General features: G+C 37.9%; 1 protein-coding gene across 1 annotated transcript in view; it reads left to right on the top strand.

Annotated features, from left to right (window-relative positions):
* The window catches only part of LVRN (laeverin), a 72662-nt gene that overhangs the window by 15920 nt on the left and 31107 nt on the right, over nucleotides 1-25635 (top strand). Inside the window, exons 2-6 of the mRNA XM_010352607.2 lie at nucleotides 11531-11673; nucleotides 12812-12951; nucleotides 16365-16491; nucleotides 20820-20974; nucleotides 22469-22582. Of these exons, the coding sequence (XP_010350909.2) occupies nucleotides 11531-11673; nucleotides 12812-12951; nucleotides 16365-16491; nucleotides 20820-20974; nucleotides 22469-22582 (679 nt within the window). The remainder of the gene's footprint in view (nucleotides 1-11530; nucleotides 11674-12811; nucleotides 12952-16364; nucleotides 16492-20819; nucleotides 20975-22468; nucleotides 22583-25635) is intronic.

The following is a 25635-nucleotide window of genomic DNA, read 5'->3' as shown; positions in this document are numbered from 1 at the left end:
TATCTATTAAATAAAGAAAAAAAAGCACCTGCTGGGATCTTGACTAAGATTATGTTGACTCTATAGAAAAATTTGAGGAGAATTCAAATGTTAAAAATATTGAATCTTCTAACCCATAAATATGGTTTATCTCTCTACTTATTTAGGTCTTGTTTACTCAGTTTTGAGCTGTTACAAATAAAGTTTCCAGGAATATTCATGAATAAGTCTTTTTATGAATTCAGTTGTAAATTCAAGTATTTTTATTAATTCAGATGAAAATTTATATGAGCTTGGGATAGACAATGTTTTCATAGATACAACATCAAAAGCTTGATATATATAAGGAAACACTGATAAACTGAGCTTCATTAAAATGTAAATCTTCTGCTCTTTGAAAGACACTGTTAAAAGAATACAAAGACAAACCACAACTGAAAAATAGGTTCATAACTATTTTATGAATTCAGGTTTTATATTTTTCACTGTATATATCTTGCACATATTTTGTCAGATTCATTCCTAGATATTTTATATTTTGAATATCTATTGTTAATGATATTTTTAAGAATTCAAATTTCTAATTGTTTGTTGCTAATTAATTTTTGCTTATTGATCTCGTATGCTACAACTTTGCTAAATCACTTCTTCATTTAGCATCTTTTCATTTTAAAAAAGGCTTTTAATTTTCCATTCAATTCTCTACATATGTTGTCATACTGTCTTAAATAAAGATGGTTTTACTTCTATTTAGTTTTGATGCCTTTTATTTATTTTTCTTGCCTTATTTCAATGTCTAGAGCCTCTAATACAGTGTTGAATAGAAAAAGTAAGTAAAGATATTCTAGTCTCATTTCTTATTGTAGGGTGAAAGCATTCAGTCTTCCACCATTAATTATTAATTATGATTTTTCCTATAAGGTTTTTTTTTTGGTAGATTCTTTTCATTAGGTTGAGAACATTTCCTTTTGTTTATAATTTTCTGAGAGCTATGATCAGGAATGGATGTTATATTTTTTCAAATGTGTATTCTGCATCTTTTGAGATGATTATATAGTTTTTATTACTTAATTTATTAATATGATAAATTAATTTGATTTCCTAATGATAAACTAGCCTTCCATTTTTTTTTTTCCAGTGTCTCACTTCTGGTACCCAGGCTGTAGTGCAGTGGTGCAATCACAGCTCACTGCAGCCTTGACTTCCAGGGCTCAGGTGATTCTCCTACCTCAGCCTCCTGAGTAGCTGAGACTACAGGCACATGCTGCCATGCCTAGCTAATTTTTTTGTATTTTTTAGTAGGGATAGGGTTTTGCCATGTTGCCCAGGCTGGTCTCAAACTCCTGAGCTCAAGCAATCCATCTCCCTTGGCCTCCCAAAGTGTTGGAATTACAGGCATGAGCCACTGCACCCAGTCTACCTTGAATTCTTGAAATAAATTCCAGTTGTTCTTGATGCATTAGCCTTTTTATATATTATTAGATTTGATTTGCTAAAATTTTGCTTAGACTTTTTGCTCTATGTTCATGAGAGTTATTGACTTGTAGTTGTAGTTTTCTTGCAATGTATTTGTCCGATTTTGATGTCAAAGTAACACTGGCTTCAAATATTGCATTCAGAAGTGCTCCCTTTTCCTTGATTTTCAGAAAGGATTTATATAAAATTGGTAATATTTCTTCCTTAACCTTCTGATTGAATTTAACGCATGAGGCTACCTGGGCCTGGAAATTCTTTGTGGGATGGTTCTTAACTATAAGTTAAATTTATTTAATAGATACAGGGTTATTTAGGTTATCTATTTCTTCATTAGTATACTAAGGTAGTTTGTCTCTTTCTAGGAACTCATCCATTTAATCAAAGTTGCCAAATGTGTAAGTACAAAATTGTTCAAAATATTTCCTTATTATTTTAAACATCTATAAACTCTGTAGTGACATCACCTCTTTTATTCCTGATATTGGAAATTTGTGTCTTCTCTCTTTGGGAGCTGGAGCCCTTATCTAGTACCACTCTAACACTTACTAGTTGTCTAACCAGTTTCTTCAGCTTTCATAGGTTTCTTCTACTTCTAATATTCAATAATTTTATTTGGTCTGCCTTGAGATTTATCTTTTTTCAGGCTGGTAAATATGGACTTTTTATTATGGAAAATTATTTAAACGTATACAGAATATAATAAGCCCCCATTCATAACCCAGCTTTGGGAACACCTTTTTCAAAAATACTTTATCTAGCTTTTTTGTTGAGTTTGAAGTAGGAGGTAAGGTTTACTGTTTTAACTCAGTCCATCATCATAGTAGAAAGTTCTTTGCTTTTAATACTTCATCTAGTCCCTTTCTAGACATTTCAGTTAGTCTTTTGATATACAAATATTTTAGACATACTTGTAGAATGCATTCATAGAAGAGAAATTGCCAGATCAAAAGGCCTATGTGTTTATAATTTATACATTACCAAGTTGTTCATAGGAGGTTATACCAATCTATACACGTACCAACTCTAAAGATACATTCACTAGACTGTAGGTAGTAGTGAAAGAGTAACACCTAACAATTTATTATGTTAAAAACTCTTAGAGGTAATGCCAGTTGCAGTATAAACACTAATGAAGCCTAGTTTAAGAAAGCAGGCATTTGAAGGTATATGTGTTATTAAAGTTTTACATCTGGTAAGCTAGTAACACTTTTCAACAAAAGATCTTAATAAAACTTATTGGGCCTTCCTTGAAGTCTCCCCATTTCCTTTTTAGTTGTTGATGTGCCTCGTGTCTCTCAGCCATTAATGCTAACTCCTTTGGAACACTCTGGTTTGCTGTTTCTAAAATATTAATCAATTTGGTGGCAACCCTCAAATCATTTCTAGTCACAGGTGTAATTGACACTCCAGTCCTTCCGGCTCTTCCTGTGCACACTATTTAGTATACATATTCTTCAGTGTTCCATGGAAAATTGTAATTATATATATCTGTAATATCATGGACATCAAGACCTCAGGAGGCTATGTCAGTAGCAATTAATATTCACTTGACCTATTTTAAAATTCTCCAATGCTCTCTCCCGACCAATCTCTCTGTTCTCTATCACCATGCAGAGACTCTACTGATATATTTCCAAGTATTAGGTCACTTGATAAATGATCTACAACTGCCTTTTGGGAAATGAAGACAATCACTTTGTCTCTGGGTGAAATACTGTCTAGAAAACTTTAGATATAAATTCATTTTTCTTCCTCTGTGGTGATCATTATATTTGCTTCACTAAACTTATGGCAACCAGATCCAGTGTACCAGCGTAGACAAGCATGGGCTCTTTCAAATAAGATTGTACGAGTCAATGAACTGAATATGACCAAGTTGCCTGGTCATAATATTCTGCCTATCTGGGTGCACGTCTAACAAAATCTTCATTATCTTGAGTTCAAACCCCATGTCCAGCATTTTGTCTGCTTCATCTAAAATCAAGTAGGTTATACTTCGCAGGCTGACAAAGTTATTCATTTGCAGATCATTCAGTCTTTTGGGAGTTGCAATTATGATATCAATACCTTTCCTAAGATCTTCTATTTCTTTGTCTCCATCTCCACCACCATATACACAAATACTTCTAAACTTTTATTGCATCACTCAGCTTCCACTTAAAGAGTTAGCTCCTGAGTAGACGTAAGGACTAACATGCAGGTCTATTCCTTTTTCCTCTATGTGTTGGAAATCCAGATGAATATATCCAGGCATTAAATAGCATAATGTCTTTCCTGTCCCAGTTTGGGCTACCCCTCTTAGATCTTTTCCTTGCAGAGTAATTGGCCATGTCTGTGACTGAATAGGTGTTGGTTTTTGAAAACCTGCCTTTTTGATGTTTTCCATGACTTCAGAATAACATTGAAAGGCATCATCAAATGTGCAGGTAGAATTGGGGATAGGATGTGTCTTATCATTTTTCAAGTCATCACACGCTATATTAAAATTTTCCTTCCTCCAGTTGTCTACTTGCACTTGGGATATTGAACTTGTTGTTGATTCTTTGTAAAAGGTTTTCTCAATTGGTGATAAATCAATTCTGCGTTCTGAATTGTAATTTGCTTTTTTAAAAAACACATTTATCTATTACTAGTTGTGCTTTTGTTTGCATTGCCTTGCTGCCAAAAATGTTGACTAATGAATCCAGATGTCCTTTTATTACTTGGATTTTGATGTTTGTTGTGCTTTGGCTATCCTTTATTTTTGACCCACCATGACTGATCACTGCACCAACTAAGTCGTTCTTCAATCTGAAACAGAGCAGTGGCTCCCAGTGACTAGCGGCTGCAGCCTCCAGGGATATAGAGGGGTCTCTTCGGTGCCACTTCTGCCACCCCTATATCCTTCACAACCTCTTTGATTGAGTTCCTCTGCCAACCTCCTCTCTGGTGCTCAGGATACTGTTGAGCTTCGCCAGGTAGCAACAACCCAGGTAATGGCATTGGCTTCTACTTTTTGGTTAGATGAGAGTAAGTGCATCTGACCAGCTCTGCACTACCTGACAGTGCTGTTGTAGGACTTGTGTCAAGATTTATCTATTTTACTAATCTTCTTGTAGAATCAGTTTTTGGCTTCATTGATTTTCTCTATTGATTTTCTGTTTTTTATTTCAACGATTTATATTTTGATCTTTATTATCCCCTTCTTCTTACTTTGGGCTTTATTTTTACTTTTTCTATATTATGGTTGACACAAACTCATTACTTTAATACCCTTTTATTTCTCAGATAGGCATTTAATATGATACATTTCCCCCCTAACTATTGCTTTAATGCCATGCCACAAATGATGTTATGTTGTTTCTTTTTTTGGTAGTTCAGAATACTTTCTAATTTCCATTTTGATTTCATCTGTGACTCCTGTGTTATTAGAACTGCATTATTTGCTTTCCAAATGTTTGGGTATTTCCTCATTTTTTTATTGAATGCCTGACGTTTAAACTTTTATGTTGTTGAATGCTGGATTTGGTTATATTGCTTAGAGAATGCTGGCCCTTTTGTATAGTATCTGAAGTTACTTGGTGATCCTGTTGATCCTTGTTTGATTCTCTTGAGCCGTGTTTTTAAGCTCTTTGAGAATGACTCTAAAGAAGCCTTTACTGTAGGGCTACTTTAGGTCATTACTCAGGCATCACCCATCTGGACTCCCTCTGTTGAATAATCTATATATTCTGAAGATTTCAATACTCTGGCTCGAGAAAATTCCACAACTCCAAATAGTATGTGAACTCTGGGAAGTGTTCAGCTTACCTTTCCCTGGTACGTATTCTTTCCCCAACAGCTTCTCTTTGCCTGACCTCATGATGATTAATATTTGACCAAAGATTTGAGGGGAATCCTATGCAGATTTCTGGAAGTCTTTCTCTGCATAGTTACCTCTTCTCTTATACTCTGCTCTGCAAATTCTAGCTGTCTAGGTGTCCCTGAACTCTAACGTCTGTCTCTTCAACTCAGTGAGACCACTGAATTGTTTCAGTTTCTATTTCCTGTGCTGCAGTTTAGAAACTGCTTCAAGGCAGAAAAACAGGGTAATTGGAGCCTTTGCCTTGTTTGTTTCTCTTCTCTTGAGGATCACAGTCCTGTGCTTCTGGTTATTGTATGTCTGAAATAGTTGTTTTATATATTTTGTCAGGTTTTAAAACTGTTTTTAGCAGAAGGCTGATTTGAGCCTATGTTACTCCTTTGTGGTGGCAAACAGAAGTCTCATTATCTTTAGATTTGGGAATGCTATTAATTATAAAGTTAATCTCTAGTCATCTTCATGACATCTTAGTTTAGTTTAGTTTTAGTATTTATTACATTATGTACTTCAAAGCAGGCAGTGCATTGGAAAGGACCCCAGGCTTGGGAGCTGGAGCCTTGATTCTGGTACCACTGTGCACTTGCTGGTTGTCTAATCAGTTGCATAAACTCGTGGGGAGTCAGTTTTCACATCTGTAAATTAAGATGGTGGGACTCTTTAAGGTCTCTTCACTTTTGAAATTTAATAAGAGAACTCATATAATCCCATTTTTGTTCAAAGATTCCCAGAATACTTCTTGCATTTTTGAGTCTAGCATTCCCTTGATTAAAGAAAGAAGGAACTGAAAGATATTTAAAGAAATGAAAATAGAATGATCAAGATCAAATAAGGAAAGTGTGAAATAGTTGGTGAAAATTAGGATATTTTGTGGTGCCAAATAAAGATGAAAGCAGCATGATTAAAATCAATGAATTTGTGCAGGTATAGGCAGAGTGAACAGAGAATAGAAACAGACTTCCTTGCAGTTGCTGTTTATGCTAGGAAATCTGGCATGGTGATTAGGGTATGACATACAAGAGAGAAATTTGAGCAGTATTAGGAAAAGAATTTGTAAGTCGCAAAACAAGGTCAGAGACCTCAAGTGCCAGACACATGATGCTGATGTCACAGAGGAAAATGTCATTTCATTATCCTATAAAAGTGTCAAATCCACATATTTCATGTGGCTGAGCAGTTCTCTCTGGGAGATGGTTTTGCACAGCAAAGATTCAGATCCTGTGTCTTTTGAAAATAGGTATAGCTAGCAGATTGAAAAAGCACAGCTTATAGAACAGTAAAAACACAACTTTGTTTTTCTATTGTCCTTTTACAGTGGGAAATTTAGTCCATGGGGTAACTTTTCTGCTCTGCATGAGGACCCCAGCAGCCTGTAAGTTCCTGCTTATTCTTAGGTGACAGGTGATCTACAGTAGCTAAGTCACAAATAAGTTAGATGTGAAAATTAGAAAATCTAGTCCTGTGTAATATTCAAACCTTCAAACTTAATTTACTGTTAAAACTCCTTCTCTCCCAACTCCATTTTCTCCCATTCTCCACTCCCTACTCTTGGGCTGGGATGGAAGTCTGCAGTAAGGTAGAGGGTGGTAGTCCTTCTTCTTTTCTTTACCTCACATTTCTACTGTTCTTTGCCTGTCTTGATAGCTGCTATTTTGATTCCATGGCGGTCCATGGGGCTGGGGTGACAGGGAGAGGTGATGCATAGGACTTCTTACTTGAGCTGGCACTGTTGTCATTTTTTCTCATTCTGGTCTTACAGATGCATTTTCCCCTTGAGATGTCATTTTCCTGGATTATTCATTATTTTCCCTCTTTTTTTCTACAATTTCCTTGACTCAGCAACTTCTCCTATTTCTTTGTTCTGATAATCAGCATGACTTCTTCCTTAGCCCGTAGACACCAAGCAGCATATCTCAAAGCTCCTCCAGACTCCTCCAGGTGGCTCTATTGTACTAACCCAAGACAATCCCCATACTGGCTCACTTTGTGTGGTAGGGGACACAGCTCTTGGAAGGAACACTCATACATCCCTGGCCTGAGACTGGCATGAGTCCCAGGGCAGCAGCACTCCAAAGAAGTCAGCCATTCTCATGCCTTTTAGATCCCCACCTGGTAGGAGTTAGACCTTGGCCATACTGTCAACTTCATCTTTCTCAAAAGTAAGTTGGGCTTCTAAGCCTCTCAGCCTGAGGAAACGCTTTCACTGCTCTCTGAGGGATTCTCTCCTCCAAGCCCATAGTTAGAAGGTTGCCCCTCCTCCCAACTCCCTGAGAGCATGGAAAGCTTGGCAAAATAATGCTTACCCCTCCCATCCGTCAAGAGATATCTTCTCTGATCTCTTTTGTCTCTATTCTCTGATCCTTATTCTGTGGCCCTCATGTAGCTGAGAAGCCCAACAGGCAAACCCAGGTTCTCAAGGCCATTTATTTTGAAAATTTTCATAACATGTTTTGGCACCTTTCTGTGGAATTTTACATCTATTATGTTTTGTTGCCTGGTGAAAACTTCAGTTTTCAGATTCTATTACACAAGTAATAAATGAACATGATTCATAAGCCAACCCTTGAACCACATGGATGTGGTTCACTGGATGTTACACAGTCCAGTAAGTGTAACATCTGGCTCTACTAAACATTTTGATTTCTGAGTGCGTTATTGTGTAAAAAACACTGTGTGGGAGGACAACTTTCCTAAGAGTTTTATTTAATACTTGTCCAACTATACTATTCAGCACCTGTTAACTAGAGCTGTAGGCATACAAAGTTCGTAAAATAATTTGGAATGAAATAGCTTACTGAGTGGATGTAGTAGATTTTTTTAATGTGGTAGTAGATTTATTCTCCAAAGGTGTCATGTGGTTCTTGACTACAAAGAAACCAGTGAGTCCGTGATCCACTTCCAGCATGAGAAAACAGTGAGTCCATGATTCTCTTTCTAGACAAGAGGGCAGTAAATTTGCTCTGCAATACTGACCCACAAGGAGACAAATTCTCCCAAATTAACTCCCTCACCAGCTGACAATTCTAAACACAGACTTAATGGACACCATAATAGCATGTTTCAGTGAGATCTGAAGGGAGGAGAGGCTGGTGAATAGTTCTATTTTCTGAGGTCAGAGTATCTTTAGAGGGTTGCTTGAGTCCAGAGCACAGAGAAAAGGGAAGGAAACACCACTGTGAGGTTCCCAGAGGTGGCATAATTAGATCATATGTGCTGCTGGTTAGACCTGACTTCTGCAGTTAAGGTTGAGAGCCAGAGACTGTGTGTTGTAGGGATTTTCCCCTAACTTTTTGTTTGTTTGCATAAAACTAGGGAGGGAAATAGTTGAATTAAATTTGAGAGACTTTATTTTACTTATTTGGAGACCTGAATCATGGAATTGGAAGATGCTTGCTTGATGTTTGATTTGCTAAAGTGGTGACTCTTTAAGCTGGCATCTCCACCTGCTTTTATGCTCCAGGTTCACTTTTGGAATCTGTAAAATAAAGTTTCCCACTTCCTTAAAGAGTCTAATTTTCTCTCCGCTCCCCACCTTGCAGCCTCTTTGAGATTCGTAAGCTTTGTGAGGTCATGGCAGCTGAGAATGTATGATCAAGCTTTACTTCCTATAGTTTCTGTTACAAAGACAATAGGCATTTGTTGGCTTTTAAAAAATACGTAAGCATGTATTTTTTAATATGCCACCAGTTGTACAAAATATCCTATAATTTCAGAGGGCTCAAAGACCTCCTGAAGGCCATGCATGAACCTGGAAGGGGGTTGTTTCTCCCAACTTTAGATGACTCATGGGCTCTTTTTCCATCTTGCTGGATATCTTAATCGCTCTTAGAATCACAGTTTTAGGGTTCTGAGTGGCCTTAGAGATCATCTACATTTTATAGAAAATTTAAGTGGTATGTTAAGCAACTTTCCCAAAGTTACACAACAGCCTTTACAGATTCCAAGCAAGAACTCCGGTGGCTGAATTTCCTGTTCATGCCTGTTCTTTCCACTATATGGTCAATGGCTTGAATTTTCTCTACTTTGTCCCATCCCCTTAAAGACAGTAACTAAAACCATAAAACAAATGCCAGTATAACAAACTCTGCCAAAGTACTTTATATTCTTTTGCATATACTGATATCATGCTGCTTTTGTTTTATATTAGTTCTTGGCTAAACAGATACTTACACAATTGCTGTGAACCCAGATTTTTGTCAACTTATACAGAAGAAAAAGATACATAACCTCTCGTTTCTAGCAGTTTCAAATTTACTGGGGAGACAAATATGACTCGTGTTTAACCTGTGGTCAGCTGTAGCCCCTAGAACATTTTTTTTCAATTTTTAATTTTTGTAGGTATAATAGTAGTTATATATATGTGTGGGGGTACATGAGATACTTCGATGTAGGCATGGAATGCATAATAATCACATCATGGAGAATGGGGTATCCATCCCCTCAAGCATTTATCCTTTATGTGACAAACTAATTATACTCTAGTTAATTTTAAAAGTACAATTAAATTATTTTGACTATAGTCACCGTGTTGTGCTATTAAATACTAGTTATTATTCATTCTTTCTGTTTTTCTTTTGGTACCCATTAACCATTCTCACCTTCCCTAACCCTGGGACATTTAAAGATGCATCTGAAACTAGTGATTTCCGAACCTCTATTCCATCCTGTAACTTATCCCTCTTTGAATTATCCTATAGTTCATCTGTATCAAGAATGATTTGTGAGATTGGAAGGGATATAGGAGAATTCAAAGGGGATTTATTGGTAAATTTAATTACCAATAATTTAAAAGCTCAAACAGCAGTACAAGGTAAATAGGGTCATTATTTTCTAGGTGGAGAAACTGGGACTTAACAAGATTATGTGACTGTCCAGGATTTCTCAGTTGGTAGTAGATGGAGTGGAGTAGGGTCTTGCAGTAAAAGTAGCTGATGTCAGAGCCCACAGGGCTCCGTCCAGTCTATGCAAGTAAGCATATAATAATGTGGGCAAGAGCAAATAAGCCAAACAGGCCTTACTATAAATTACTGTTTTTGTCAATACAATGATGTTATGACACCTCAAAATAGCTGACTGAGAGGTGTTTGCATGTGCCAACTGCCCTGCGTGTCCTTCCTAAAGCTGTGTGAATTTTTATGCAATCAGCGGCCTTATGATGGTGAAGGAGGGATCACAAGGGTAAGTAATGGATGGCATACACTCTTGAGATATCTTCGTTGAATTCACCTTTTATTTATTCAAGAATTGGGCCTGATGCAAAAACAAATGTATCAGAGACTTTAAGTCTCAGGACCTTAGTTGAAAAAGGAATTTAGCATCAATAGTTGTCATCTAAAGACAGGTTCCCAGGTAAGCAAGTCTTCGCAAATGGGATAATGAGACTGCAGGGTTTGTGTGTGTGTGTGTGTGTGTGTGTGTGTGTGTGTGTGTGTGTGTGTGTGTGTGTTTGTTTTGAGAAGGAAGTTGTTTGCTGGGACCTATGCTGTCATCAGACTCAGTCAGTAGTGGCAGAGGGTATACCTGACATCTTCTTGTCTGCTCAGGGTATTCTTGTCCCTAAGCTTTTCCCTGTGAGTCACCAGTGTGTGGTGGGATTATGTCACTCTTTGTATTTTGTGTGGTGGGATAATGTCACTCTTTGTATTTTGCCATGGAGATAGAGGAACAATCAGTAGGGATTTGATACATTTACCCATATATAATTGAAAGTTGTTTTGTTCAATCAGCCTGTACCCATATTGTTTACTCCCAAGGGTGTCCATAATGAAACTTTTTGTAAGTTTTTAGCTAGAAAGAAGAGGAGGCATGTGAGAAAAAGAAAAAAATGTAGACATTCTTCCACTGACTTTTACTTTAGTGGAAGATGAAAGCAATGGACCATTCTCAAAGAAGTACTCCTAGCTTTATAAAGACCTGGTTCTCAAAAGACTGGTGTTGCATATTTGCTATATTTGTTTCTATTCTGTTTGTAAAAGGTTTTAAAGGTTTATGATGTAATAAAGCAAATACTATTTTGTGGTTGAAAAGTAAAGAGTGTGCTTGTATTTAGGTCTTAGGAGAATTCTAAGGTGCCATGATAATTGGAGTGTGTTGGTGTGATGGGGTGGGCAGTGAGGAAGATGAGAGGAAATTTCCTCTAACACACCAGTCTAACTTACAAACCATCATCTCAACATTTTTTTTGTTCCACTGGGTTGAGATAAAAATAAATTAAAATTTCCCCAAAATGTATTTCAGGGCCCTGTTAGCATCCCAGCTGGAACCAACATTTGCCAGGTATGTTTTCCCTTGTTTTGATGAGCCAGCTCTGAAGGCAACTTTTAATATTACAATTATTCATCATCCAAGTTATGTGGCCCTTTCCAACATGCCAAAGCTAGGTAAGTAATGCTTTCTGTCTATATCTAGCTGTCTATCTATATAAATTTTGTAATCACATTTACACCAGTAGCTTTTCCAGGCAGTGTATTATGGTATGTTACAATTACAGTGTACTATAATTAGGTAGAGCAGTCACCTGGGGTATGTGTCAGCATCCACATCTTGGAGATGGTAAATCCTGATTCTTTTCGTATTAGAAGCTGTGGGTTTTATACTATTCTTACATATAGGCAGTCTGCCTGCCACTTAGTTTGGGCTTCAACTGTTGATCATTAGTGATAACAAGCTGGTGGGCTTAGACTGAATCTGGTGCACAGCTGTGTTTCATTTGGCTCATGTGCCTTTTTTCTTTTTGTTAAATCAGTTTCCAACTTTAAAGTATCCAGAGATTTTACATAAAAATTTAAATGTGAAAACTTAGAAGTTCTAACAACACTGGACCTACAGCTCTTACATGGCAGTGATCAGTTACATTTGAGAAGAGGCTTTAAGTCTCAGGACCTTAGTTGAAAGGGAATTTAGCATCCACAATGGTCATCTAAAGGCAGGTTCCCAGGTCAACAAGTCTTGCTGTCTCCAGCAGGAGGTTGGCTGCCTCCTGCAGCCTCTTCTCAGATGATCCTCACCACTCCCTATTAGCGTACACCAACCCATTTCACGTCAAGTGCCTGGCCCTTGTAGGCATTTGAGTTTGTGATTTCAGCTTTAAAGGCCCCAGATTGCTTCCACTAAAGTCTTAGTTGAAACCTGAGAGTAGTAGAATTGCACCTTGTTGACCTACCATGGGGCCTGGGCAGCTGTAGATTAAGTGTTGTGAGAAATGGGCTGGACTAGAAAACAATAGAATTAGGTGGGAGAGAAAGGAGGCAGATTGGGGACTAAGCTTATAGTGCTCGTGGATTTGGCCCTCAATCAAGCCCATATTATTCAAAATGCTGATTCAGGCCCAAGATACTGTTTTGAGATTTTCCTAATGTAGTTTTGGATAGCTTAGGAGTAGGTGGAGAAATCTGAACTGCTAGACTATAAGGAATAGCTGGAAAGGAGTAGCTGGGTGACAATTGACTTGACAAATTATTTCAAAGACATGTTATTGCTTAGATTTGCTGTGATTTGAACTAAAATAAATTTCTCTAGGTCAGTCTGTAAAAGAAGATGTGAATGGAAGCAAATGGACTGTTACTACCTTTTCCACTACGCCCCACATGCCAACTTACTTAGTTGCATTTGTTATATGTGACTATGACCATGTCAACAGAACAGAAAGGGGCAAGGAGGTGAGTGAGGAAGATTCTGTAGGTAAGGAAGAGTGTACTGGCTGCAGATTATTCATCTATTCTTTTCTGCATCCAGTGGTTATGCCTGCATATCCCAAATCGATTCCTAGTTCTCTCTCCCAAGCCCTGTAAAAGTTCTTAGTGTGGCTTTGCAGAATGGGACATAACATTTCCTATTGCCGTTCTTTGGATAGGTTTTCATGGAAAGACTCCATATTAAACCCACTCCTCAAGGCAAGGTCTGTGCCCCCTCTTCCCAGTGTGTTTCTGCTTTTGCAGAAGACAGGAGAGAATGGGGAGCACTGCTGCACTGGTACCTTGATGTTTGGGTTTAGTGTGTGATGTGTACTTATCCCAGGGTTAATGGAGTCTTGAAGCTTGGGTGATATTCAAAACAGTTAGCAACCAGCGTTGCTGGGCATCAACCAGTCAAAACAGATACCAGCCAGGAACAACTGCTATGGCTGAAATGGTGCATGCAGGTTAAAATATTATCCCTGTTGTTCTGTGAAAGGGCCATATAACAAAGCGACCCCCAAATGCAGAAGGAGCTGAGAGACTGAGGAAGGAGGCAGACAAATCTAGTTTGTTGGTTTGGGATGTTTTATTAGGGGAACTTAAAGACAGAAGCATGGTCTTGGCTGGCTGCAAGACAAGTAGACCTTTGCTCTGCAATTCCCCAGACCCAGGGCTTATATCTTCGGGGAAAAGCATACATGCTCTGGAAGAAATGTGTAGTTGGCCACATCACAGCCTATGATTTCCAGAACAACAAGGGTGGTTTTGAAGGAAACTTACTATGAATAGGTGTTTCTACATAATGAGTTAACACGTTAACTAGACATTTAGAGGCATTCTTAGACTCAAGTTTAGTCAGAAGTTACATAGTGGATTAGCATTTAAAATAAAGTCGCGCTTGTCCCCATACCTATCCAGAAGCTGAACTGCCGTATTCTTCAGTTCTGGAGCATGCAATGCTGTTTCTGAGTTGTGTAAAGTTGGCACTCTGTCCTGAAATCGCTAGTTTTCACCCAATTACCCCCTTTTTAATAATCTTTTAGGAAAATATAGAGGTTATACTGGCAGTGCTTTATATACTGGTTCACTCCCTATCACAGTGGGCCTTAGGCCTAGTTCTTTCTAGACACATAGACTTCATCGAGCTGAGAAAAATCAGGCCCTGTAGCTCGCTAACATACTCTCCTGGGCCCGAGATCTTCCAGGCTTGCACCGTTGACATGTGGAGAAAAGGAAGCTGTGGGTGAGACAAGCCCCTCATCAGGGGAGAATCACTCAAAGCTACTCCTCCTTTACAACTCCTAACCTGGTGATGAATTAATAATATTGTGTTGGCTGAGCGATTCTCAAAGCTCCTCCTAACTTAATGAATTAATAATACTGTGTTAGACGCAAATGACAGCTTGTTATCTTCGTAAGCTGTTGGCTCCAGTTGGATTTTCCTATTGAATAATTACTGGTAGATCCTTGTCATCTACAGATATAACACTGGCCAAGTTAAACGTGCATGGCTGATATTGTTAAATCTGCTCAGGCATGATTTGGAAGCATGTGCTTTGAGTTAGGCAAGGAGGAATGGGCCCCATGGCTCCCATAGGTAATGACAGACCAAAGGTGATTCCTCGGCTTCCATTATCTCAAGTGCCTTGTTGTGGTAAGTGCTACCGCACAGTCAACAATTCTTGTAGAGGGATGATATCTATTTATTGGTGAAAGATCACCCTGGAAAGGATGCCAGCTGCCATAGAAGCAACAAGGAAATGCAGCATGCCTGAGACAGTCATGTTCTTAGCCAGCACACTGAAGTTTGGCATGAGTCTATCAGTGGAATGTGAACATTTGGCTACAGCTCAGCTTTACAAAGTTAATGAATCCATTACACACTCTGCAGAGGAACAAAAAAAACCACTTGGAATAGAGTCCAACCCGTTTACAAATTTCTCATTAAGTAACAGATAAAGATTTCGTGAAATGGAAAGTGTGGTTAATGTGTGGCATGAGAATAAACATAAGAAACATGTAAGTAGTTCAGAATTTACATAATTCTTAAAAATACTTTTAAGCAGAAATAAAAGCACAGTAAGACGAATATGTTCTTGGAGGGCACAAATCTGTAAATACTGTGATTCTTTCATTTCCTTAGCATTTTCTCTAACGTTTTGCAGAGCGTTCTTCCTTAAATTAACTGCATTCACAACAGGACGAATATTTTAATTATCTCACTTGGTAACTTTCATTCCAAGATCTTTAAGTTTTATACATGTTCTTTAACATTAATGCTAGCAATTCTATTAAAAATTGCTTACCTGGCCAGGCGCGGTGGCCTGTAATCCCAGCACTTTGGGAGGCCGAGACGGGCAGATCACAAGGTCAGGAGATCGAGACCATCCTGGCTAACACGGTGAAACCCTGTCTCTACTAAAAATACAAAAAAGTAGCCGGGCGAGGTGGCGGGCGCCTGTAGTCCCAGCTACTCGGGAGGCTGAGGCAGGAGAATGGCGTAAACCCGGGAGGCGGAGCTTGCAGTGAGCTGAGATCCGGCCACTGCACTCCAGCCTGGGTGACAGAACGAGGCTCCGTCTCAAAAAAAAAAAAAAAAAAAAAAAAAAATGCTTACCTTTTGTTTTTGTAGAGTTTACAATACTTTCAATTTACAGTAAAAATTAATGTTAAAACAATAGGATATTACTCACCAAAATCACACAAATAAACTCCAATTACCCAAACAATAGTGTGGTCACACAAAACAGACAAAACATGGCAGAGATTTCCTTTTCCTTGCTAAAGTGGAAGTGTCATTTTGCAAGAGAATAACAAGAGAATTTTAATTTACTTGCTTCGACAACTTTAAAATTATGAGGCATTTGATGAACTTTTTTAAATTAGGAGAATTAACCTTATTTCAAATTTTGAAAGTTAAGTAGGACTATTAATGTTCTAACTGCCAAACCATTTTAAATTTGCATGATTTAAAAATGCTTAATATGTACCATACTATATAACTTCCACTCACAGTGCAATTCTGTTTTAGATCATTAGTAATATATCCTGAAATGGGAAGCAAGGGCCTAAAGTGTACAAAATGCCCATAGAATCTACACTTACTGTAGGAATAGATGGTGGTATGACCCATTCCAAGGGTTGTTTTATGATTCCAGATTATACATGCTACTGTCAAAGATTGAAATACACTTTCGGGGGAATCACTGTTCATAACTTAGTGAACAGCCTTCAGGGGTTGTCTCAGGACATGTAGGCATGCAAGCATTTTATTATGTAGCTTCTTCTGAAAAGGTAAGACTTTGACTCAGCAGCAGGGAATTGGAGCAAGCAGACTGCTTCTTTACAAAATCACTACTGGTTTTCCTAATCACTGTTTAACGGTTTTGATTTAGATACGTATCTGGGCCCGGAAAGATGCCATTGCAAATGCAAGTGCAGACTTTGCTTTGAACATCACAGGTCCCACCTTCTCTTTTCTGGAGGATTTGTTTAATATCAGTTACTCTCTTCCAAAAGCAGGTGAGGTCATCTTTTCCTTTCAGTGCATTTGGTTTCCTGTTATTTGGGCCCTTGGTTGAGGCCTCAAGATACACAGACAAACCCATAAGGATCCACTGTCACCATTTAGGTGCTGTTTTGGAGTTAGCCTCATGACCTATGTCTTACACCTTCTGAAACACACAGGGGCCCACCGGTTCTTTCTCTGTACAGAGCCACGTGCTCAGCAGCTGCTGAAGAGCTCTCAGACTTTTTAGGTCTCTCCTGGCTACTCAGTGGAAGCCTCCCATCCTCTAGACCCTGCTTTCTCTTTCGTGTTCAGGCGTTTTCTCTCATACTGCAAGTTTGCAATGCTGTGTCTGGATCACTTTAGCTAGCGGGCTTTCAGAAGTTACTTCAGTTCTCTTTACTAAGTTGTACTTTTTAAAATATCCATTAGCTGTGAATCACTGAATTAGGACTTAGTGGTCCCAACTGTGAATTTGCATTGTATAAAATTGGAATGATATGTGAATATAATATGATCCTTAAGGAAATACGTAAATATTTAACCTTTCATAGACCTGTTTGGTATGTCCTTAAAATTGTATGAGTCACTCAGCTCAGAAAGTTGCTCAATGTTTTTTCTCTCTAAATTGAAAGTATCATGTAAATGTATTTTGTTCCTCTGACACGTTAGTTGAAGACTTGGAAAAAGTATGCTCTGCCTATACTGGCAGATAGTGGAAGAAGGTGGGGAGTAAATATTTGGGAGCTTGAGCCTTCTGAACCCCGGGAAGTCAGGATCTCTGCAGCTTGAGCATTCTGGCTAAGGAGGAATGGGGAATGAAGGGATGGAAACCACCCTCGGCCCATACAGAAATCCTGGAGGTAACACCTATCATTCAGGGATTTGGAGGCAACAGGAGCTCAGGCATGGAGACTAAGCTCCTGGCATTTCTGGGGCTTGAGGCTCCCAAGATGCCGCTTGTCTTGGCAAGAAAAGTTCTATTTGTATTTATTTAGATGAGAAGTCCAGAGTCATCCTTGACACCCTGTTCCCTTGAAGCACACCCTCGATCTGATTAGTCGCCTTATCATCCCCTATATCCATCCATCCATCCACTCACTTCTTACTGTCCCCCTGGTTCTCCCTAGTTTTCATCATCATCTCCACCACAGCTGTACTCTCATAGCTTCTCCACATTCCCTCCAAGCCATCCTTCATATGAAACCAGAAGGATCTTTCCAGAGCAAATCTGATCATGTTACTGTTCTCTTTAAAACCTCTGTGTGACCTCCCATTGCCCTGAGTGTTAAGTCTGAAGTCAGTACCATGTCTTTCTAAAGGTGCTTCTCTTACCAACCTCTCAGGGCTTTTGGCAGTTCCTGAGTGGGAAGGATGCTCTAGCTCTGTCTCTGCTCACTCCTATGCGTTCACCTTCCTCTTGTCTCCACCAGGCTCTTACACATGCAGTTTGCACATCCTGAAATGCCTTCTATCCACTGCTTAATTCCCTTTGGTTTCTCAACTCAGTGCCTCCTCATCCAGGAAGCCTTCCCTGACTTCTTTTCTCACACTTCCACAGCATCCTGCGTATTCCTCCATTTGAACTCTTGACCAATTGTGTTTTAATTATCTCCCTCATTAGATCTTGGAGTTAGGATCTGAAGGGTCTTTTTCTTTGTACCTCTAGAACCTATGGCAGTCAGGTGGTCAACAGCAAACTTTTTGGGGGATGGAGGAAATAAATATATGTGATTAGTTCAGTAATTCCACTTAAATTCTGACCAGATTATTAATTCCTGGACATCAGGGATACATTTGATACTTTCTTTGTAACCTTCATAGCATCTCAACTGATGTTACCCTGTGAGCGCTCATCGGAGGCACTCAATCAAAACCTTATTTTTATTGATAGGTGATTAAAATAAAGAGTTCCTCTATTACTGGGTTTTTAGGAGAAAGATAACTAATGTTTCTTAATTGCTTTAACTCTTTGCTGAGTCACAAACAAAACAAAACAAACGCCTCCCCTACCAGCATTTCCCGCATATGCCACACCCTCACCGCCAGTGAGTTGGGTGAAGACCAATTTGGTTTATTTCTTCTGTGTTGTCCTTTTAGCTTATTTTCTTGTAGCTTGTTCAATGAATTCTAAACTTTAGAATCTAAGATTATGTGAATGGTGTTCATGTATCCCTTATATAGAACAGTATTTTTTCTCATGTTGTATCATTTTAATTCACTCTCAAGTCAAAAGTTGGACTGAATATCAAAATATTATAGTGACTGATAGAGCTAGGTGTTTGGATTATTATGGTGCCGGTTGACACTTTACCTGTAGGCTCTGTGCCAAATTTCCTATGCCTACACATATTAATTATTAGACTCCTATGTATTTTAAAGATAAATCATTTTAATTTTTGATTTTTGATGATTAATGATGACCATTTTAAATAAGATTTTTGGCTGTTTGAAGTACTTCTTTGGTGCATTATTTACGTTTGGTTTTTTCTCTGTTTTCTCAGAGTTCTTTAAATATTAAAAAGTTGTCTAATTGCTTGTTGTATATGCTTTAAATATTTTTCCCTATATTATTCTTTGCCTTTCAAATTTGTTTATAGTGTATTTTGGTGAACTAAAATATTTATTTTTATTTATTCATTTTTTGAGACGGCATCTGACTCTATCACCCAGCCTGGAGTGCAGTGGCGCAATCTCCCCTCACTGACACCTCCGTCCCCCAAGTTCAAGTGATTCTCCTGCCTCGGCCTCCCCAGTAGCTGGGATTACAGGTGCGCACCACCATGCCCAGCTAATTTTTCTATTTTTAGTAGAGACAGGGTTTCACCATGTTGGCCAGGCTGGTCTTGAACTCCTGATCTCAAGTGATCCGCCTGCCTAGCCCTCCCAAAGTGCTGAGATTATGTGCATGAGCCACCATGCCTGGCTAAAGTATTTAATATAAATAGACTATTTTTAGAGCAGTTTTAGGTTTACAGGAAGATTGTGTAAAAAATAGAGAGTTCCCATATATTCTTTCTTTCCTTCCATCTCCCTCCTTTCTCCTGTTGTCAACATCTTGCATTAGTATGGTACACTTGCTACAGTATTGAAACATTATTATTAACTAACCTCCCTAGTTTATCTTACGGTTCAGTTTTTGCATTATACAGCAGTATGGGTTTTGGCAAGTGTATAATGATGAGTATCAACAATTGCAGTATCATACAGAATAGTTTCACTGCCTTAAAAATCTCCTGTACTCCATCGATTTATCTTCCCCTGCTTCCCCTGAATCCCTGACAACCACCAATCTTTTTATTATCTTTATAGTTTTGCCTATTCCAGAATGTCATATAGTTGGAATTGCATAGTATGTAGCTTTCCCAGACCAGCTTCTTTCACTTAGCAACATGCACTTAAAATTTCCCATATCTTTTCCTAGCATGATCTATCATTTCTTATCACTGAATAATACTCTGTTGTATTGATGTACTGCGGTTTGTTTATCTGTTAGCCTATTTAACGGCATCTTGGTTGCTTCTAACGTTTAGCAATTATGAATAAAGCTTCTATAAACATTTGTGTGCAGGTTTTTGGGTGGGCATAAGATTTCAGGTCATTTGGGTTAATTCCAAGGAATGTAATTGTCAGATCAATGTAATTGACCTTATGTTTAAACATCGCAGTTTTAAAACAAAAATTGCTTTTAATCACTGAACATGGAATATTTCTGAGAAATGCATGACTAATATCTCCTTATGTGAAAACAACAACTTGTTTTTTGGCTGTCCTGTCTTCAAGTTTTGTTATTGATGGCAAACTGTAAATGTACAGTCAGTGACTGTACCATTTTGCATCCCCACAAGCAATGAATGAGAGTCCCTGTTGCTCCACATCCTCATCCGCCCTTGGTGTTGCCAGTGTTTTGGATTTTAGCCATTCTAGTAGGTGTGTGGTAGTATCTCATTGTTTTAATTTAATATTCTCCAGTGACAATTGATGTTGGGCATCTTTTCATATGTGTATTTGCCATTTATATATCTTCTTTAGTGAGGTGTATGTTCAGATCTTTTGCTCATTTTGTGGTTGGGTGGTTTGTTTCCTTAATGCTGAGTTATAAGCATTCTTTGTATCTTTGAATACAAGTCCTTTATCAAGAATATTTTATTTTAACATAGTCAAAATAATTTATTTGCTGGGTTTTGTCTTTGGTATTAGTCTTTAAAAAGCTTTCTGTGCCTTCAGGTTATAAATATTCTCATATTTTTTGGCAATTTTATGATTTCATTTTGAGATATTTAAAAAATCCCATTTTTTGGAAAATATTATTTTATATTCTCCTCCATTTAAATCCACTTAGATATAATTGCCTTGCCTAGTTTTGACAACCATGCAATGGAAAACTGGGGACTAATGATATTTGATGAATCAGTATTGTTGTTGGAACCAAAAGATCAACTAACAGAAAAAAAGATTCTGATCTCCTACATTGTCTCCCACGAGATTGGACACCAGGCATGTGGTAAAATGTTCTTTTATTTCACGTGAAGTTATTTTCCAGGTGCGCTACCAAAATAGCATAAAAACCCCAATAAGACCCTGCCATCTTTTAAAATACCATATTTTAAAAAGAAAAACATCACAAAGTATGACAGTGAGTAAAAATAGGGAAAACTCAGACTCAGGGTAGATTTGAACTACTGGTGACAGATCATAGGGAGGAGACTGTACAGTTCGGCTGAGGGCTGGGTATTTACATCCAACAATTAACTTTGCTCCACAAAGTCCTCTTCAGGAAAAGTAAGCCATGCAGACACAGGAGTATTTTATTTTCATTTCACCTAAACTAAGGGCTATTCAAAAGGATCACTGAAAGCTATGCACATTTCATCAGCAGATTGTTATAAATTTCTAGTTGTTGTTGCTGTTGTTGGAGAGAGGTTAAATGGATGCAGGTTATACATTAGCAAGGTGGCAATAATTAACCCTTGAGCTGCATTCCCAGTGGTTGTGTAAACGATAATCCATTTAATCAGATCTATTTGCTTTTGCATTGGGATTTTAGAAGTTTAGCTGTTTAATTTGATGAAGATTTTCATATCTGCATTTCAGTGTCTGCTCCATTAATACAAATCTATTAAGAAAGAAATAGTCTCAACGATGTTATCTTAGTAATGTGGCTCCATAAGAAGTTTTGGAAAAGAGCAGTTTACTATAAAGGATTGACTAATACCCTGATGCACAGTAAAACACACACATTCACAAGTTTTATTAAGTCACCCAAAGTGTTATTTTTTATGATAGCCTAAGTGACACATTGTTTTGCAATACAGGCTATTAGTAATTATAGCTGTTATAAGAATTTGGTTAAATACCAGGCCTTGGGTTTGTTAGTTTGGAAATCATTGTTTTTCTTTCCTAATCCTGTTCATCATCCCCTGGGTTTTTACTTCATATTTGACACTGTTTTTTTTTTTTTTTTCTGTTTAGTTCAAACAGAAAATAATGACAGCTGAACCATATTGCAGAACATATGATTACTTGAGTGATTTGTACATGGCACAGATCAAATTATGTTCTTAAAATATAAACAACTGCTTAAAGTAAAATCCAGTTGTAGCCTATTTAGAGTATAAGGTACTAGAATTAGTAGGTGGCAAGTCAGCATTCAGGGCTTCTGTTTTAAGGAACTATAAACAACTTTTGGGCCAAGTGGACAGTTTAAGAAATGCTATTCTAACTGACCTTATGTTTAAACATCGCAGTTTTAAAACAAAAATTGCTTTTAATCACTGAACATGGAATATTTCTGAGAAATGCATGACTAATATCTCCTTATGTGAAAACAACAACTTGTTTTTTGGCTGTCCTGTCTTCAAGTTTTGTTATTGATGGCAAATAAATTTTAATTATGTCTTTCGACCTTACATTTACTTAACATGCAATTACAATGAATATAACTTAAAAATTGAATTTAAGAAAGCTCTTTTTTCTTCTCATTTCCAAAAGTGGTTTGGAAACTTGGTTACCATGAATTGGTGGAACAACATCTGGCTCAAGGAGGGTTTTGCATCTTATTTTGAGTTTGAAGTAATTAACTACTTTAATCCTAAACTCCCAAGAGTAAGTATGTTTATTAAGTTTATTTAACATTTTTTCTCCTAATTATAGAAGTAATGCATATTAATTCTTGAAAATGTATAAAATATACGAAAATACAAGAAATAATAAATTACCTATAATACCAAAAATAATTTGTTATCGTTTTGATATATTTTTTTAAATTCCAGGCTTTTTATCTATTGTAAATGTTTTTGAAAGTGGGAATTACATAAACTTTTATATTGCTTTTTTTACTTCATATTCTACTTCGTATTTCTACCTATTCGTATTTCCACTTCATAATCCTGAGCATTTCTACAAATCATTTTCAAAAAGATTTCAAAAAGATTTTAAATGACTGCCTAAGATTATTTTCACTTATTCCTACTGCATATATTTCTTATTCCTACTATATGGACTATATATGTATATAGTCTAGGTCTTGCTCTGTCACCCAGGCTGGAGACAGGGTCTTGCTCTGTCACCCAAGCTGGAGTGTGGTAGCGCGATCTTGACTCACTGCAGTCTGGACCTCCTGGGCTCAAGCAGTTCTCCCACCTCAGCCTTCCGAATAGCTGGGACTACAGGCGTGTGCCACGATCCCCAGATAATTTATGTATTTTTTGTAGAGATGGGGTTTCGCCATGTTGCCCAGACTGGTCTCAAAGGTCCACCAGCCTCGGCCTCCCAAGTACTGGGATTACAGGCGTGAGCTACCATGCCCAACTTAGACTGTATTTTAAAGCAACTGTAACAGTAGTGCATGGCTTTTATAAGTAATATGATACTTCATATTTAATATTATTGCTGATATTGTTTTGCTAATTTGAGTAAATAGTAATATTGAAAAATAAATACATCCATGTGCAAATCTAATTCTTTCAACTGTAGGTTTTACTTCTGATATTTAATTTATTTAGAGTAATTATGTAGTGCTTTTAGAATGCCATGATAAAACCAAATGGATTTGATTTAGCTATCTAAATTAAATGTTTAGACTTAATGTTATCTTTTGGTATAAACCTAGCTTCCTTTTTTTTTTTTTTTTTTTTTTTTTGAGACGGAGTCTCGCTCTGTCGCCCGGACTGGAGTGCAGTGGCCGGATCTCAGCTCACTGCAAGCTCCGCCTCCCGGGTTCACGCCATTCTCCTGCCTCAGCCTCCCGAGTAGCTGGGACTACAGGCGCCGCCACCTCGCCCGGCTAGATTTTTTGTATTTTTTTTAGTAGAGACGGGGTTTCACCATGTTAGCCAGGATGGTCTCGATCTCCTGACCTCGTGATCCGCCCGTCTCGGCCTCCCAAAGTGCTGGGATTACAGGCGTGAGCCACCGCGCCCGGCCAACCTCACTTCTTTTATAAACCAGAGGTCCTTTCTTGGTTTGCATCTTCTTCCCCTCCTCTCTTCTGTCTCCTGTAACCTCTCTGGTCCTCAGGATTGCTCCTTCCTGCCTCTTTGCTGGTCCCCGTCTCATCTCAGCTCCCGTTGTTCCAAGGCTGGATTATTGACCTCTTTTCTCCTCCCTGCCTTCACTCATTCAAAGGATTTATTAATATTTAATGCTATCTCCACTTGCTGGATCTTCTTTACAGGCTAAATCTATTCATTCTGAAGGAAATTCTAAGATGATATTCTTTCTGTTATTTTGGAAGTAAGCTTTCCTCCTTTTATGAAACTTGATAATGGACGGTAGGTAGATGGTACTTGTTTTGGTTGATAGTTTGGCAGGAAAAAAAAGTTGGCAAGCCTATCTTAGTGCCACAGAAACCTTTTAAAAAATCTCTTTTTATCTGTTTATGAAATCACAGCATCTGGCAAGCACTGATGTAGTGCAGGCTTTTAACACCCGAGTTCCATGCCACCTCCCCGCCCTTTACAGACATCCTATGAGAGTCCCCCAGCCCAGTCACTTGGCAGCGCCTCTCTCTTCCTCCCCGTGGACTATGCACAGGCCCTACTTGTCCTGGAGGAAAGTTTGGATATCATTGTATAGATCAGGAGACTGAAGTACTGAAAGGTTAAATGAGTTGCCCAAGGTCATTTGCCCAATTGGGACAGGCCTGATTTTATAACCAGCTGTCTGGGTCTAGTCTGATGACAAGCATGACGATAACAACAATAATACTGTATTTACCATTCAGTGAGTACTTAGAACTTAAGTGCCAGGCAGTGTGAGCACTATACATACATCATCTTATTCAGTCCACAAACCAACCATATGAGTGCTGTTGTTATTTCTATTTTACACATGAGGAAACTGAGGTATAGAAGCATTAAGTAAGTTGCTCAAGCTCTCATAGTTATTAAATGTCAGAACTGAGATTCAATTCCAGGTCACGCCAACTGCGAATCCCATGCTTTTAACCACTGTGCTCTATGGCAAAAACACACTGGATTGTTCTTATCCTCAAGAAGCTAATGGTGTGTGTGTGTGTGACTTCAGTATACAATTCTTTTCATATATATATATATATACTTTATCTACATATAGTATGTATTTATTGTCTTAGCTGTCTCCAACAGTCCTTTCCACTTACTCTATGCCTACAAAATCATTTGTATCTCTCTTTCATAACTTTTATTCACTCATGGTTAGTGCCATCTCTAACTTCTTTTAAAAGCAGTTGAATATGTCCTAAGTTAACTCTGTGGATAGAGTTAATAAGGGAAGAAGTTTAATTCCTGTAAGACAATGAAATTTACTCTATTTTCTTAAGTAGATAGAATACATCATGAACATCAATTTCAGTTACCTCTTATAACAACTAAAATGGTTAAGGTATTATCAGCATCTCGCAAAACTTGCCAAAAACATCTTCCTGGTATTTTTGAAGGTAAGATTACGTTAGTCTCTTTTTGTACCTTTTAATTATTTCTTTTTATCATTAGTTTGTTAGTCACTCTTTTCTATATCTCTTAGTTGCTTGTGGAGCTGAGTGAAAGCGTCAGATCCTGGCGATTGAGGACATTGCCACGTTCTTTGTTTTTAAAAATCTTAGCTTTCCTTTCAAAGATTTTTGGAGATCAAGAACTTTAACCTCCTTTTAATCTAATAATGTGATTGAAATTGAGTAA

The sequence above is a fragment of the Rhinopithecus roxellana genome, chromosome 3 (genome assembly GCF_007565055.1).
Source record: "Rhinopithecus roxellana isolate Shanxi Qingling chromosome 3, ASM756505v1, whole genome shotgun sequence".
Lineage (NCBI taxonomy): Eukaryota > Metazoa > Chordata > Mammalia > Primates > Cercopithecidae > Rhinopithecus > Rhinopithecus roxellana.
Note: the sequence above shows the minus strand (reverse complement) of the source record. Positions and strands in the feature narration are given on the sequence as shown.